At 44.2% G+C, this 16,081-nt stretch overlaps 1 protein-coding gene across 4 annotated transcripts in view; it reads right to left on the reverse strand.

The window, feature by feature from the left end:
- Positions 1 to 16,081, reverse strand: part of TMEM117 (transmembrane protein 117) — a 212,780-nt gene that overhangs the window by 80,958 nt on the left and 115,741 nt on the right. For all 4 annotated transcript variants that reach the window (XM_081878005.1, XM_081878003.1, XM_081878004.1 and 1 more), the window contains exon 5: positions 7,073 to 7,170. In XM_081878005.1, the coding sequence (XP_081734131.1) occupies positions 7,073 to 7,170 (98 nt within the window). The remainder of the gene's footprint in view (positions 1 to 7,072; positions 7,171 to 16,081) is intronic.

Genomic DNA, 16,081 nt, shown 5'->3' on the forward strand with positions numbered 1-16,081 from the left:
TATGTCCAGTTTGCAATGAGCGTTCATTATTATCACCGTAGTTTGCAGTGAGGTTATACAGCAGTGAGCATTCATGCTGATTTGCTTGTGCAGTGGTTAGACATATTCCAGTTAATCATTCACTCTCCCCACACTTTTCTATGCATTTCCCTGTCACTTTCCTAACCTCAGAAAGCCAGCTTTTTAAAAACACTGGATTTATTGTGCCAGAGCAACAGAGCATTTTTAATCCACTTTAACTGTGCAAACCTAGATTTCTGGTGTGCTCTGGATCCCTCACCCTCAAAATACTGATAGTCTGGAGATGACCTGTATGTACAGCTGCTTCCTACCAATTCTTGCCCACTAAGGAATGCTGGCTGCAGCAGCACCATCTGCCTTGGTGTAGGAATACCATCCTCTGGAGCAAAGGGATTAGACTGGTAGAGGAAGAAGCTGTAGATATCTGCCAACAGTCAGATGGCTTGCCTGGAACAAGAATTCCTCCAGAGCCAGGTCAGAGGAGCAGTGTCCTTTTAGAACTATGAAAAATAAATCTCCAAGAAAACACAAACCCAAAACCAACCCATGAAATATTGCAAGGAATTTTTAAGCCAGAGATTATATCGTAGCAGTTCCAAGAGTTTCTCTTTCTTTCTTTCTTTCTTTCTCTCTTTCCTCAATCAGACAGAGAAAAATGTTTGTTTCACACACAGTTGTCTTAAGGAAAGAAAGGAATCACTTGTGATGTATAGCATTTGTTTTGACTCAAGGACACAGGACAGGAATTGGCTTCTGATGATATCATGCCAGCATAGTTTAAAGACAATCTGGAAAGCTATATATGCTTGTATTGAGCTCCGGTGACAGTACAGCATTCATGGGTCACCGAGAGAGTAGTAAGGCAGAGATTCTCTGCAACTCCACTGACTACTCTGATAACTTTGTAGACCAGAATTTAGCAGCCATGCTAGTCCAACGGAACAAGAACAGGGCAAAATTACTAGGTGCAAGAATTAATTAGTAGGTGGAATAAAGGTATTGCAGTATGTACTACTTTAAATCAGATCAGATTTAGCCATCCAGAAGTCTGCAAAACAAAGAAGAAATTGTGTCATCAAGATCTTGTGCAGTGTCAAGAGATTGAAATTTCTCCTTAGTAGGCACAACAATAACATGATGACGGTAACCACTGGTGCCAGCTCCCACAAGAAACCAGAAGTCGCATTGAGGGCCTTGTGAGGCCTCGGATGCAACCTCTGAGGCCTATGAGGCCTCAGAAGTGCATTGGAGGCCACCCAGGCACAACTGCGGCCCTCACAATGTAACATGATGTCATGATGAAGGACGTTGTGCACCCATAGTCTGGGGCCCAAGTCGGCACCTCTGGTGATAATCATGGCAGTAATAGTAGCATGAGGAGGATTTCTTAGCTGCCCTTCACCATATTTTAAATAAATAAAATGTTTCAGATTACCTTGGAACTCAAACCCCCTTTCCCCAGGTCATGAGGCATTCTTTGCCTCACACAGGATGCCGTGTTGGGGGAACACCATCACTATGTCAAGGGACACAATAGCAGGCCTTCTTCCTTCCATGCTAGCAAGCCTGCTGGCCACGCCATCCCAATCATACATGTAGCATCCATGCAAAGAGATGTTAGCATTGTTACAAAAGTTGGGCACCACCCCAGTCTTTGCTGAGCTGTGGCAAGATCCCAGGAGGGTTCCCGCCACTCACTCAGGGTCTGTATTCCTTTGAGAATCAAGACCCGCTGAATGACATAGCTTTAAGAAATATGCTTCATTCACATATTTACACCTGACTTTGGACGGAGAGAGTCCAGATCGTACAGCATGGCCAACTCAAGAGGGGGGTTGTTTTCCGCAGCCGTGCAGCCCTGAAGGTCCAAGGCATCTCAACGGAAGTGTTGCTGAAACTAAGCTGTGGGCACAGCCTTTCTCCGCTGGTCTCTCACTCTGAATCCCTATCAGGCAGATTGAGAGGGGGAGCTCCTCCTCTGGGCATGTATGACACATTGCTCAGCAATGTGCAGTACTCTCCTCGCGCAGGGTGTCAGAGGTGGAGAAGAGCCAGCAGGAGCTTCTCCTTCCTTCTTCTGACACACACACACACACACACACACACACACACACACACACTGATTGCTCAAGTCTCCTGCTTCTATCATCTACCTTCTGTTGACCGCTCCTCAGTGTCCCAGGCTCAAAGGTGTTATCTTCGGAGCGTTCCCTGAGGGACTCTTGGGAGGCAGGCTGCCACCCAGCCAGTTTGAGCCCTCACCGGAGAACTCTTGGGCTGGTGGCTCCCAGCTCTTCTCCTCCTCCAACCAGGCCTTGACATCTATCCTGTACTAACTGCCAATCATCAAACCGCTCATGAAAATCTCTTGAGATCTGGAGGTGATGGTCAGTATAGTCACTCGCATTCAAGAGGCCCTTGGCACCCACAGAAGCTCCCTCCGGGCTAATCCATTAACCTAGTATCAAAAACGTCTCAGTAAAAAAAGTGCCGTTTATCAAAGGCATCTCTCATTCTATTTATTTCAGATGCGCTGAGAATTCAAATGAGTAGCTCAGTTCAATCCACCTAAGGGCAAAGCAATCCTACCAAGCAACAGAAAAACAAACACACATCAAAAAAACCTTGTTTCTTAAAAGCCAGGAAAAGAGGCGGACTCTGGAGGTCAACCAATTAGAATTATTTCAAGGAGAAAGTTTAATCAAAAGGAAGGAGGGGAAAGCTTTAGTAATATTCTCCACCTCAGCCACATGTATTCGGCTAAGCTAATGCGGCTCAAGCAACTAATGCAATTTAAATGTACACCTGATCCATTTTAATGCAGTCTTCGGGCAACCCCTCTTCCCTGACTGCCTTTGTCGTTAATGTAATCAAATTTATGTTACGTTGTGGCAGGGGAAAGTGGATACTGATGAGAAGTAGGAATACTCAAAAATATTTTTCTATCTTCAGATGTGGGGGTTTGTCTTTTGAAAGCACCTCCCTTTCCATCTTTCCCTCGCTCCCTTCTAAAAGTCAGGTGTCACTCTGTGGAAACACATGGGGATTTGCCCATTAGCAACAAGAAAGTCTTACACTTGTGTCGCGGGAAGCACTGCCGTAAATTAGAGTCAAGGTTCATCACAAGGCAAGCTAATCCAATTCCAGAGGAGAGGGCTGTGAATGCGCAATAGCACAAAAGGGTGAGAGGCACTTACCAGGCTACTGACAGCACCATTATTTTAAAGGCTCTTTAAGCTAGGCCTTTGAGTGCATTCGTCGGTACAATAAATAGATTGTATAATCTTCAGCATAAAGACGCGGTATGAGCAAGGTAGCTCAAATCCATGGATGTGAAAGGTTTGCATCATATTTGTTGTTCTAATAATTTTTGGGCATCCATTCAAAGATGTCTTTGTGTGATGGGGTTTTAAAGCAAAATGGGGGTGGGAGAGGACAAAGAGAATAAAAAGGAGGTGCATTAGACAGCAAGGAGACCTACGCAGCAGCTGCTGTTAACATTTTGTGATTTACTGATATTTTAATCTATCTGAAGTTCTACCTATTGCTTTTCCTGTTGGAGGTAGACAACATGTAATTATGGAAAGCCAAAATCTGAGCACCTTGTTCTTATTATTTCATCTCATGTACAAAGTAAAACTGGATGACTCAATATTGCTCAGCTATCAGCTCATTCTTCTACGGCAAAAGAAAGCTATATTGATTTTTCCCCCCAATAAAACATCTTAGGTTATCTTTTGTAGCATGATATGGGTTACCTGAGCAGAAATGAGTCAGTTAAAGTACACATAGATGCAAAGTGTGTGTCTTCTACTCCTAAGGATTTTGCAAAAGTCTTACACAGGTATGCTTCTTATTCTTATTCTTAATTTTATTAGTATTAATTTTTTTATTAATTTTATTAACTGCCGTTCACCAGCAGGTCCCAAGGTTGGTTACAGCAATGTGAAAATCCAGAATTAAAAACAGTTTAAATATATTGCAGTCACAGGAATGGGGTGGGACTTGAAAACAGACATCTAGGGTGCCAAAAGTCAGGTAAAAGAGGTGAACCTTTAGCAGTCGCTGAAAGCTGTACAGTCGTACCTTAGTTCTCAAACAGAATGTGTTCTGGGAGTCCGTTCAACTTTCAGAACCATTCGAAAACCAAGGCACGGCTTCTGATTGGCTGCAGGAGCATCCTGCAGCGAATCGGAAGCCGGGCAGGATGTCCAGCTGCCAAAAATCGTTCAAAAACCGGGACACTCACTTCCAGTTTTTGATTGTTCGGGAGCTGAAACGTACGAGTTCTAAGGCGTTCAGCAACCAAGGTACAACTGTATAGGGAAAGGAGCAGATGCACCTGTGTGAAGAGGGCATTCCACAGCTTAGGGGCTACTACCAGTGGCAGAGCTTCATGTTCCAGCACTGGGAGGTGGAGAGCAGGTGGGGGCGTGACTGGTGGTGGTGTCCTGGGGGTGTCCTGGGGGTGCCCAGCGTGGGAGGGCAGCCACGATGTCACCCCACCGAGATCGTGGTGCTGGGAGCGGTGTGCTCACCCCGCCCCCCTCTTCGTCCGCCAGTGGCTGCCACAGGAAAGGCCCTCTCCTAGGCCATCCCCACCAGCATTCTGAACTTCTTAAGGTGGACCCTTTGCTGATTTTAACACCCAGTGGGGACTGTAAGAAAGGAGATATTCTTTCAGATATTTGGGGCCAAGTTGTTCAGGGCTTTAAACACTAGCATGAGCACCTTCAACTGAGCCTAGAAATTAAATGCAAATTAATTAAATTAATTAAATTAATTAAATGCAAAACGGTGCTTTTAAATAAGAGGTTGCACAGTGAGGCATGTTGAACAAAAGTTGCATAAATATAAAATATGTAAACTATGTGATTGTCTAAGCTGTATTGTTTTTAACACTTGATTGGAAGCCACCCAGAGTGGCTGGGGAAACTCAGCCAGATTGGCGGGGTATAAATAATAAATTATTATTATTATTATAAGCTAACATTGATGAATGGTTTGGAATAAGCCATATTCATTTCCCCTTCTTCTTTGAGCAATATGCAACACTAGCTGAAGTACATTAAATTTGCCAAAATGGAGGTTGGAAGCAAATTGCTGCTAAAAGCATATGGAAGATGTAAATTTGGAACAACGTGTTCTGCAAATTTGCCTCTTAAAGAATCCCTACCTTAATGATTCTTCACAATTAGCTTTTTTCAAATTAATGCTTTAGTCAAGCAGCTTAGGCCATTCTGAGATGGGGGTGGGAAATATTTCATTTGCATCCATCGATTGAGAAGTGGCCCTGGGAGATATCACAGGGTGAGAGGCTGTGAGAAGAGAGGGATGAGCCCAGGTTAGAAATGGAAGGACACAACTTCCTCTGTAGAGGATGGAAGTTAAGATATAGTGATGAAAGAGGATCTTGTTGTTTCTTTCTTTTCTTCATTTCCAGTAGATTAATTTGTTTTGTTTATTGCATTGTGAAAACTTCAATAAATTTCCCAAAGGCTTTTGCATATGTGGTCATAGCCAGTGGGTTTAATCTTCACCAATGGGAGGAATAGTTCTGTCTAAGTTATGGTTCATTCCCAGTTTGGACCTATTTCCCATTACTGCAGACCCATTAAATCAATGGGCTTAAGAAAGCCAGGGTGGTAGAATGGTTGGGTTGCTAGAATTGGACCCAGGAATCTAAAGTTCAAATCCTCGGTCCAGTATACCTGAAGGAGCATCTCCACCACCATTGTTCTGCCTGGACACTGAGGTCCAGCGCCGAGGGCCTTCTGGCGGTTTCTTCACTGTGAGAAGCGAAGTTACAGGGAACCAGGCAGAGGGCCTTTTTGGTAGTGGCACCCGCCCTGTGGAATGCCCTCCCACCAGATGTCAAAGGAAAAAACAACTACCAGACTTTTAGAAGACATCTGAAGGCAGCCCTGTTTAGGGAAGCTTTTAATATCTGAAGGACTATTGTATTTTAATATTTTGTTGGAAGCCGCCCAGAGTGGCTGTGTTTGTGTTTTCATCAACACTGCTTTGTGAATGATCACTGTAGCTATTTTATATATGGTTAAACTATAATATAATTGTCACGGTCTGTATTTTTTGCATTTCCTGCTTATATTTCTCCCTCTACAACCACGTGTCTTTAAGGGGTCACAATACTTGGTTATAATTTTTAACGTTACTTATTTGCCCATCTTTCTTTTTCACTCTGCTTATTAAGAAGGCTGTTATTGAATGCCTGGCATGTATCCCATAAATAATGTCTTTATTTAATGAGTGGTGTTGCCTAAGGCAATTTTATTTCATTGCCCACAGCAAGAAATGAAGGCACTTATGTCACCCTTTATATTTTAAAAATCCCCATTAGATCAGCTTATTTTTGAAGATGAAATGATGCCTTGCTTACACTTAATCCAATTTAACATTCAAGACATTTGTGGCAAATTATTTCAAGGTAAAAATAGGTTAAGAAAACTTTATATCATGGTAAAACTCAGCAGAACATTTATTGATTTGATTCTGATAAGAAAAGACACGCTGTATCAGACCAAGGATCTATCTCAGCTTTCCTCAACCTGATACCCTCCAGATGTTTTGCGCTACAACCCTTGGAAGTGGTTCAGAATTACAGTGGTGCCCCACAAGACGAACGCCTCGCAAGACGGAAAACCCGCTAGACGAAAGGGTTTTCCATTTTGGAGGCGCTTTGCAAAACGAATTTCCCTATGGGCTTGCTTCGCAAGACGAAAATGTCTTGCGAGTTCCTGCGGTCCCCCCTCTTTCCCCCCCTTTCCCTAAGCCGCTAAGCCGCTTATCAGCTGATCCGCTGATAAGCCGCTTAACAGCTGATCGCTAAAAGCCGCTAAACCACTAATAGCGCTAATCCGCTAAGCTGTCAATGGGCTTGCTTCGCAAGACGAAAAAACCGCTATACGAAGAGCCTCACGGAACGGATTAATTTCGTCTTACGAGGCACCACTGTATATATTTACATGGTATATTCTGTACAAGCACACAGACAACCGTTTGCAGTAATCGAACTGTGGTTATTTCCTACCAGAATAAAACGATCCTGGTGTTCCCCCTTTTCCAGAAAGCTCTGGCAGACTTTCCCCAGTCTGGATAAGGCTTGTCCTGAAGCATCATATCTGTGACCTGGAGTGAAGAAAGAGACAAAGAGACTAGTTCAAGCTGAGGTAGTTCAGTTACAGTCATACACACACAGAGAGAGAGGGAGAGAGAGAGTTTGCAATGTATTTCAGTGATTTCAAACAATACATCAAAAATGCCCCAAGACAGGGGACAAAGTTGCACATGTAATTATGCAGTCCAGTGCTATGTGTGTTCACTCATAGATAAGTCCCAGAGAGGTAAATGGGGCTTAGTCACGAATGAGGACCTGCCCATATCTCAGCTTAATGTGTGCTGTGAACCCCTTGTGTCTCCTTTAATCCTTCCCTGTCTACGCACCATTCTCCTCCAACTGCTGCCATCCCACACTTCCATTAAAAAAAATATTTTTATTGATTTTCCAATATCGTTCCAATAACAGCCTCAGTATAACAATTCCAATTAATTTTATCCAATTATTAAAAACAATTATTAATATACCAAATAAAACAATTTAGCTAAAGTGGCCTCCTCACATGCTAGATTTGATGGCTCCCTCTTTGTTTTTGTTTTTCTTTTCTGCGTTCCAAAATCTTAATAATTTCAATTACATCCCCTTCAAGATAATAATACTTTGTACAATGGCTACAATCTTATGGTTTCAATTCATGTTAATATATTAAATAATTTACAAAGTTTCAAGTAAGGCACTTAGTCTGTAATCACTGTTCATTCCTGTGCATGATAATTTTTTCTCCATGATGTTGTCCCAACCATATATGTTGTTGTGTCTTTCATTCTTCCAATTGTTGATATTTCCCATCATGACTCGGGGGAAGTGGTCGTGTCACAGTTTTCCAAAAACCTCTGCGTCACTTCGTTCCATGATTGAAGAGCTTGTTAGAGACCCCTCTGTTCCAACAAATAAACTGTCCTCACCATTTTTTTTCCAACCTAGGAAGAACAGTCTTATTCCAAACTGCCAATGATTAATAGGAAAACCTCTGACCTTGCAGCTGGCAGATACTTTTCCTCCTTTCAGCTGAAAATTTATAATCAGTTATCTTTCCAGTTAGATTACATTCCAAATTGTCTCAGTCTCCTTCACATTCCTTTGAAAATAACGGAGAGTGGGGGTGGTTTTGTTCTATATTCCAAAATCTATATGAAGCCGCTGGGAGAGATCATCAGGGGGTTTGGGCTGGATGTTCATCAGTATGCAGATGATACCCAGCTCCACCTCTGTTTCAAATTAGAACCAGTGAAGGCGGTGAAGGTCCTGTGTGAGTGCCTGGAGGCGATTGGAGGATGGATGGCAGCTGACAGATTGAGGTCGAATCCTGACAAGACAGAAGTACTGTTTTGGGGGGGACAGGGGGTGGGCGGGTGTAGGGGACTCTCTGGTCCTGAATGGGGCAACTGTGCAGGTGGGAGTCAGTTTGGACTCACAGCTGTCCATGGAGGTACAGGTCAATTCTGTGTCTAGGGCAGCTGTCTACCAGCTCCAATTGGTACGTAGGCTAAGACCCTACCTGCCCGCAGACTGTTTCGCCAGAGTGGTGCATGCTCTGGTTATCTCCCGCTTGGACTACTGCAATGCACTCTATGTGGGGCTACCTTTGAAGGTGACCCGGAAACTACAACTAATCCAGAATGTGGCAGCTAGACTGGTGACTGGGAGCGGCCGCCGAGACCACATAACACCGGTCTTGAAAGACCTACATTGGCTCCCAGTACATTTCTTAGCAAAATTCAAAGTGTTGGTGCTGACCTTTAAAGCCATAAACGGCCTCGGCCCAGTATACCTGAAGGAGCGTCTCCACCCCCATCATTTGGCCCAGACACTGAGGTCCACGCCAAGGGCCTTCTGACGGTTTCCTCACTGTGAGAAGCAAAGGTACAGGGAACCAGGCAGAGGGCCTTCTCGGTAGTGGCTCCTGCCCTGTGGAATGCTCTCCCATCGGATGTCAAAGGAATAAACAACTGACGTTTAGAAAACAGTCAGCCCTGTTTAGGGAAGTGTTTTTTTAATGACTGATATTTTAATGGATTTTTAATCTCCTGTTGGAAGCCGCCCACGGTAGCTGGGGAAACCCAGCCAGATGGGCGGGGTATAAGTAATAAATTGTTGTTGTTGTTGTTGTTGTTGTTGTTGTTGTTGTTGTTGTTGTCCTTTCAAAGGGTGTAACTCCCCACACACACACTTTCTCTCTTTCTCCAGCCATCCCATACTTTCTGCTCCTTAAAACTGGAGATTTTCTTTGAAAATCTGAACAGGAGAGCTACACTGATTATGATTTATCTTTAGCTACATGCTTCTATAGGTCACAACCATCTGGATAGCTCAGTGGGCTAGAGCATGGTGATGATAATGCCAAGGTTGCAGGTTTGATCCCTGCATGGGACAGCTGCATATTCTTGCATTGCAAGGGGTTGCACTAGATCAGGCATAGGCAAACTCGGCCCTCCATATGTTTTGGGACTACAACTCCCATCATCCCTGACCACTGGTCCTGTTAGCTAGGGATGATGGGAGATGTAGTCCCAAAACATTTGGAGGGCCGAGTTTGCCTATGCCAGGACTACATGATCCTCAGGATCCCTTCCAACTCTGCAATTCCATGGTTGTTTAACCAGGATCCATTTGCATAGTCCCATTTGGATTTGGATGAAGCAAAACTTGGCCACGAGTTGTTCTTTGGTGTTGCTATTGCTTCTGGCACTATAAGTGAACAAATGATATCCCATTTGGCATGTGGAATGGAAGTAAGTGGCATGTGAAGTGGTTCCTAGAAGATGGGCAGAAGCAGCAATGAAACCTGCGCTTGTTGTGACCTGGTGCTGTTGTCCAATTTTGAATGGATGACCACTAGAGAAAAGGTTACTGGCCTCCAACCAATGAACTGGCAGAGTGAGCAGGCTTGATTACCATTTGACTAACTGTGTCACCAAGCACAGCGGCACAACAGAGGGGTAGCACCTAATCAACCAAGATCAAAAAGAATAGAAGCAATGGCTGAAAAATGGAATTCATTGAAAGTGTGGGGTTTCCTTTCATGGCGCACCTATCGATTCCCTTGCTTTTGATCTCTGTAGAGATCAACATGGGTCCACTGTTGTAATTCTCTGTGAATGCTTCTCTGTGGAGAGAGGACCTTTTAAGTTCCCTGTTCTGCACTCCTTTGAATTTTCCTACCACTGAGAGAATAATCCCTGTGCCTCTTTCACAAGAAAACTTTGGCTACATTTGCTTTCGCAGAGAAACTATAAAGCTTGCCATCCAGCTTAGAGAATGAGCAACTGCCGCTGCCTCGACATTTCTGCAGCTGTGTTATTTCTGCAGCTGAAATATATTCCACCAAAATATTTCAGGGCCCGCTAAGTCTTGCCATGGAGGTTATATGCCATTGCTCCTAATGTATGAACCAGATCTCTGTCTCTAAGGACAGGTTTTCAAAAAGTGTTTTAAAGTGCCTTTGACACGCAGGAAATTATGGAGCTGTTTGAGGACATGTTTCTGCATAGCAAGAAAATGGAGTTTTGAATGCTTTCATGTCTTGCAACCGTAGTGTAAACTCAAATAGGAAACGGTGTAATGTGACACGAATACCAGTACGCCAATGTTTGCTCAAATTCTTGTTGATTGTTCTAACAGAAAAATGAATACAAAATACTTTTAAAAATGCGGAACATTCTTTCACCTCTGGTGGACATGCCCTAAGGTGAAGGTCTTCTGGGAAATGATATATAATGAGCTGAAAAAGGTATTTAAGTATACCTTTACTAAGAAACCAGAGGCCTTCCTTCTGGGTATTGTCGGCCAGAAGGTGTTAAAGAAGGACCGAACATTCTTCATGTATGCAACAACGGCAGCAAGGATACTCATCGCAAAAAACTGGAAAACTCAAGATCTACCCACACTGGAAGAGTGGCAGATGCAACTGATGGACTATATGCAACTGGCCGAGATGACTGGCAGAATCCGTGACCTGGGAGAAGAGAAGATGGAGGAAGACTGGGAGAAATTCAAGAAGTATCTACAAAAACATTGTAATTTGGTTGAATGCTAAGAAGGATGCTAGATTATAAAAAACTGGCCACCACTAAATTAGATTTGAAATTTGATGATAAGTGAGACTAAAGAAAATATAAAAATTTTTGGAAGAAGTGCTAGATTATATTTGAATGAGTGGACATGAGATTGTAAACAAGTTGATAATTTGTTTGGAAAAAACTTTTAACGATGTAAATGGGAGCGGGAGACGTGAGGGAGCCCAAAGAAGTGATGAAATTATGTCTGTGATAGAAGTAAGACTGTTTATTATTTGTGCATTTATATTTAAAAACTTTAATAAATATTTATAAAAAAACAAAAAAAACAAAATACTTTTAAAAATGCTTTGCCGTACTTTAGTCCCCTGGATTGCAGGGGGCCGGACTAGACAACGCTTGGCTCCCTTCCACCTTAACAATTCTATGGTGAATGCACAATTAGATGTGACTTAAAAGGTTTGCTGCAACAGGCCCTAAGGAATGGCAAATTTCTTTGGATGTCATGGTGACTATAGTTCTATTGTTCTTCTCCTTAATTGCGTGATCAAAGAAGGCAGAGAAGGGTGTTAAAGATTGATTCAAGTGATCTAAAATATTCATAAAAACCCATCTAAAAATATCAAGATCTATGATACGACAATTCTAGGCAGTTACTATGGAAAAGAAGCCTAAGAAATCCAGATTCTGGATCCATCATTTCGGAAGAGAATAGCCCTCTTACAATCAATGTGCTATGTACATGCAACATTCTAGTAACTCTCAACATCAAAGTGGGCTTTGATTCCCAACGACAGACTGCAGCAGAAATGCCACAATTGGCGTCTGCATTGCTTCAGACTTTTGGAAGGCCATCTAAATTCAAGATGACTGATTTGCCACATATGGCCATGAAGACACACACAATTCTGTTCCAATCTAACTCAGAAGTGGCATCTAGAGAAATCCTGGCTTGGTAGGCAACACTGCAGTCCAAGCAAGTGAAGCCTGAGAGTCCTCCATAAAGAAGACCATATGCCCCCTGTGATCTACTTTCCATTATTAATGCCAGTGAAAATTAAGCAGAGCAAAAAAGAAGGACACCCACACAATGTTTTCTTCTTTTTTTAAAAAATGTGGGGGATGAAAAAGCTAGTATTAATTTTTAATCTGTATATTTCAACAGACCATCTGTTAATCAGTTCCCAATTTATGGCTATTTAAGAAAAAGGGGGAGAGGAATTAGAAACAAGAATCAATATTAGCCAATCCTATTTGATTTCCTCATCCTTAGAATGTTCAAAAGCCATAAGATGAGAGACAACTTGTTTTGACATTGTAAATTGATGAGCATGAAATAGCCCACTCTTCTGGGCCAGAGTTCAGGGTTATAAACATGAGACTCTGGCTGCAATCTGCTACATACTTCCTGGGAGTAAATCCTATTGAACTCAGTGAGACTTGTTTCTGAGTTGACACACATAGGATTGCATTCTTAAGTGTAAAATGATGAAAGCAACTCCTTTTGCAAAAAGAAAAACATGGAGTTAACCTGCACCTTTTCAGTTTTGAAATTCTAGCTGCTGGATGATTATAAGGACTCCATGTTCTGTTGGACGCGGGGAAAACGTGTTCAAGTATCTGTAGCATTTAAGCATATATTAATAATGTAATGAATCAGGCATCTGTAGCTCATAAAGCACTCGCTGTGTTATGAGATCTAAAGAGTCACGTCTGCTTTTATCTCAGACTATCTGAGTCTAACTTCAGCTGACAGTGAACCTTAAACAATTTACACTGCCTTGATTCTCCTGTAGTCTCCCGCTGCCCTTAAGCTTAAAGAACAGTTTGGGGATAGGTTTCCACCATAACTGTCTGCCACCCAAAGCAATGTCCACTTGAATCTTCCCCACTAAGAACAATGTTGATAGGCAAGCGCAATGGCACTATCATTGCTGACTGAAATTAATTATAAAACATGGCAGGGGAAGAAAACTGGGTTAATGAAGGTAGGCAAACCATGTTGCTGAAGAGTAAGGCTATTACCATGCCTGAAAACTAAACCTAATCATGGTTGCATGTATTTGGTAGCTATGATATATCTTCTAGCTCACCATCTCCCAGAAATGTTCAGTGTGGCATACAGGGATGGTCAATCTGTCAGTTTTGTTTTCTCTGGGCTTCTCATCCCCCCCCCCCAGTCTCAATTTCTGTTTTTCACACTTCCGCATCACATTGCAATTTTTAAAATGTATTTCAAAAAAATCACCAGCAAATTTCGAACATACACTTTTGTGTGTATACGTGTGTGTGCATGCGCCATTTTTCAACTATACGCCTTTTTGCAAAGTGCTTATCTCTAATGTGATGCGTTTTTGTATGTCAATGCATGCATTCGCTATGCACCCTTCCCCCTAATATATGCATTCTTGTACACATGGCTGGCAAACTGCCCTGCAAAAATGGAAGAAGTGGAAATTTCTAAGAATGGCTGTTTTGGTTCACATAGTGTTTTGGAAAGTGCAAATTAGAGAGGTTTGGCATTAAGTACAAACCTAATTGAATATCCCCTCCGTCCACAGGAGCATATGAACATAGGAAGCTGCCTTAATAATAATAATAATAATAATTTATTATTTGTACCCCGCCTATCTGGCTGGGTTTCCCCAGCCACTCTGGGCGGCTTCCAACAGAGATAAAAAATACACTAAAATGTCACAGTTTATAAACTTCCCTGAACAGGGTTGCCTTCAGATGTCTTCTGAATGTCAGGTAGTTTTCCATCGCCTTGACATCCGATGGGAGGGCATTCCACAGGGCGGGCGCCACCACCGAGAAGGCCCTCTGCCTGGTTCCCTGCAACTTGGCCTCTCGCAGTGAGGGAACCGCCAGAAGGTCCTCGGAGCTGGACCTCAGTGTCCGGGCAGAACGATGGGGGAGGAGACGCTCCTTCAGATATACTGGACCGAGGCCATTTAGGGCTTTAAAGGTCAGCACCAACACTTTGAATTGTGCTCGGAAACGTACTGGGAGCCAATGTAGGTCTTTCAAGACCGGTGTTATATGGTCTCGGCGGCCGCTCCCAGTCACCAATCTAGCTGCCGCATTCTGGATTAGTTGTAGTTTCCGGGTCACCTTCAAAGGTAGCCCCACGTAGAGCGCATTGCAGTAGTCCAAGCAGGAGATAACCAGAGCATGTACCACTCTGGCGAGACAGACCGCAGGCAGATAGGGTCTCAGCCTACGTACCAGATGGAGCTGGTAAACAGCTGCCCTGGATACAGATTTGACCTGTGCCTCCATGGACAGCTTTGAGTCCAAAATGACTCCCAGGCTGCGCACCTGGTCCTTCAGGGGCACAGTTACCCCATTCAGGACCAGGGAATCCTCCACACCTGCCCGCCTCTTGTCCCCCAAAAACAGTACTTCTGTCTTGTCAGGATTCAACCTCAATCTGTTAGCCGCCATCCATCCTCCAACCGCTTCCAGACACTCACACAGGACCTTTACCGCCTTCACTGGTTCTGATTTAAAAGAGAGGTAGAGCTGGGTATCATCTGCATACTGATGAACACCCAGCCCAAACCTCCTGATGATCCCTCCCAGCGGCTGCATGTAGATGTTGAAAAGCATGGGGGAGAGGACAGAACCCTGAGGCACCCCACAAGTGAGCGGCCAGGGGTCTGAACACTCATCCCCCCCCCACCACTTTCTGAACACGGCCCAGGAGGAAGGAGCGGAACCACTGTATGACAGTGCCCCCAGCTCCCAGCCCCTCAAGACGGTCCAGAAGGATGTTATGGTCGATGGTATCAAACGCCGCTGAGAGATCCAGCAGAACTGGGAAACAGCTCTTACCTTTGTCCCTAGCCCGCCGGAGATCATCAACCAGTGCGACCAAGGCAGTTTCAGTCCCATGATGAGGCCTGAAACCCGACTGGAAGGGATCCAAATGGTCCGCTTTTTCCAGGCGTGCCTGGAGTTGTTCAGCAACCACTCGCTCAATCACCTTGCCCAAGAATGGAAGGTTTGAGACTGGGCGATAATTGGCCATCGTGGCCGCATCTAAAGATGTTTTTTTAAGAAGCGGTTTAATAACCGCCTCTTTCAGCGGGTCTGGGAAGGCTCCCTCACGGAGGGAAGCATTCACCACCCCACGAAGCCCATCGCTCAGTCCTTCCCGGCTAGCTTTTATAAGCCAGGATGGGCAAGGATCCAGGAGACAGGTGGTTGGCTTCACTTGTCCAAGCAGCCTGTCCACATCCTCGGAGGTAACAGATTGAAATTGATCCCACACAACTTGACCAGACAGGACTCTAGCACTCTCCCGCCCCGGCCCTGCTCCCACGGTGGAGTCTACTTCTTCCCGAATCTGAGCGATTTTATCTGCAAAAAAATTTGCAAAATCATTGCAGGAGAACATGTGGCCCGTACTGGGCCCCGATGTTACAGGTGGTTCCGCTAAATTGCGAACCACCTGAAAGAGTCTCCTGCTGCTGTTTTCTGCAGATGCAATAGAGGCGGTGAAGAAAGTCTTCTTCGCCGTCGCTATCGCCACTTGGTAGGCTCGACGTTGAGCTCTAACCCGTGTCCGGTCAGATTCAGAATGAGTTATCCGCCACCGGCGCTCTAGCCGTCTCAACGATTGTTTCATTGCTCTCAGATCCGTGGAAAACCACGGGGCTCTCCGGGCTTCATGCAATCGGAGAGGGCGCTTCGGAGCCAAACAGTCAATAGCCCTGGTTAACTCCACATTCCAGCGGGCCACCAGGGAATCGGCTGAAAGGCCATCAACATGGGATAAAGCATCCCCAACCACTCTCTGGAAACCATTTGGATCCATTAAGTGGCGGGGGCGGACCATCCGAATCGGTCCCACCTCCCTGCAGAGGGGATGGGTCGCAGAGAAGTCCACTTGCACCAGGAA

The sequence above is a fragment of the Podarcis erhardii genome (assembly GCF_964252035.2).
Source record: "Podarcis erhardii genome assembly, chromosome: 10".
NCBI classification, from domain to species: domain Eukaryota; kingdom Metazoa; phylum Chordata; class Lepidosauria; order Squamata; family Lacertidae; genus Podarcis; species Podarcis erhardii.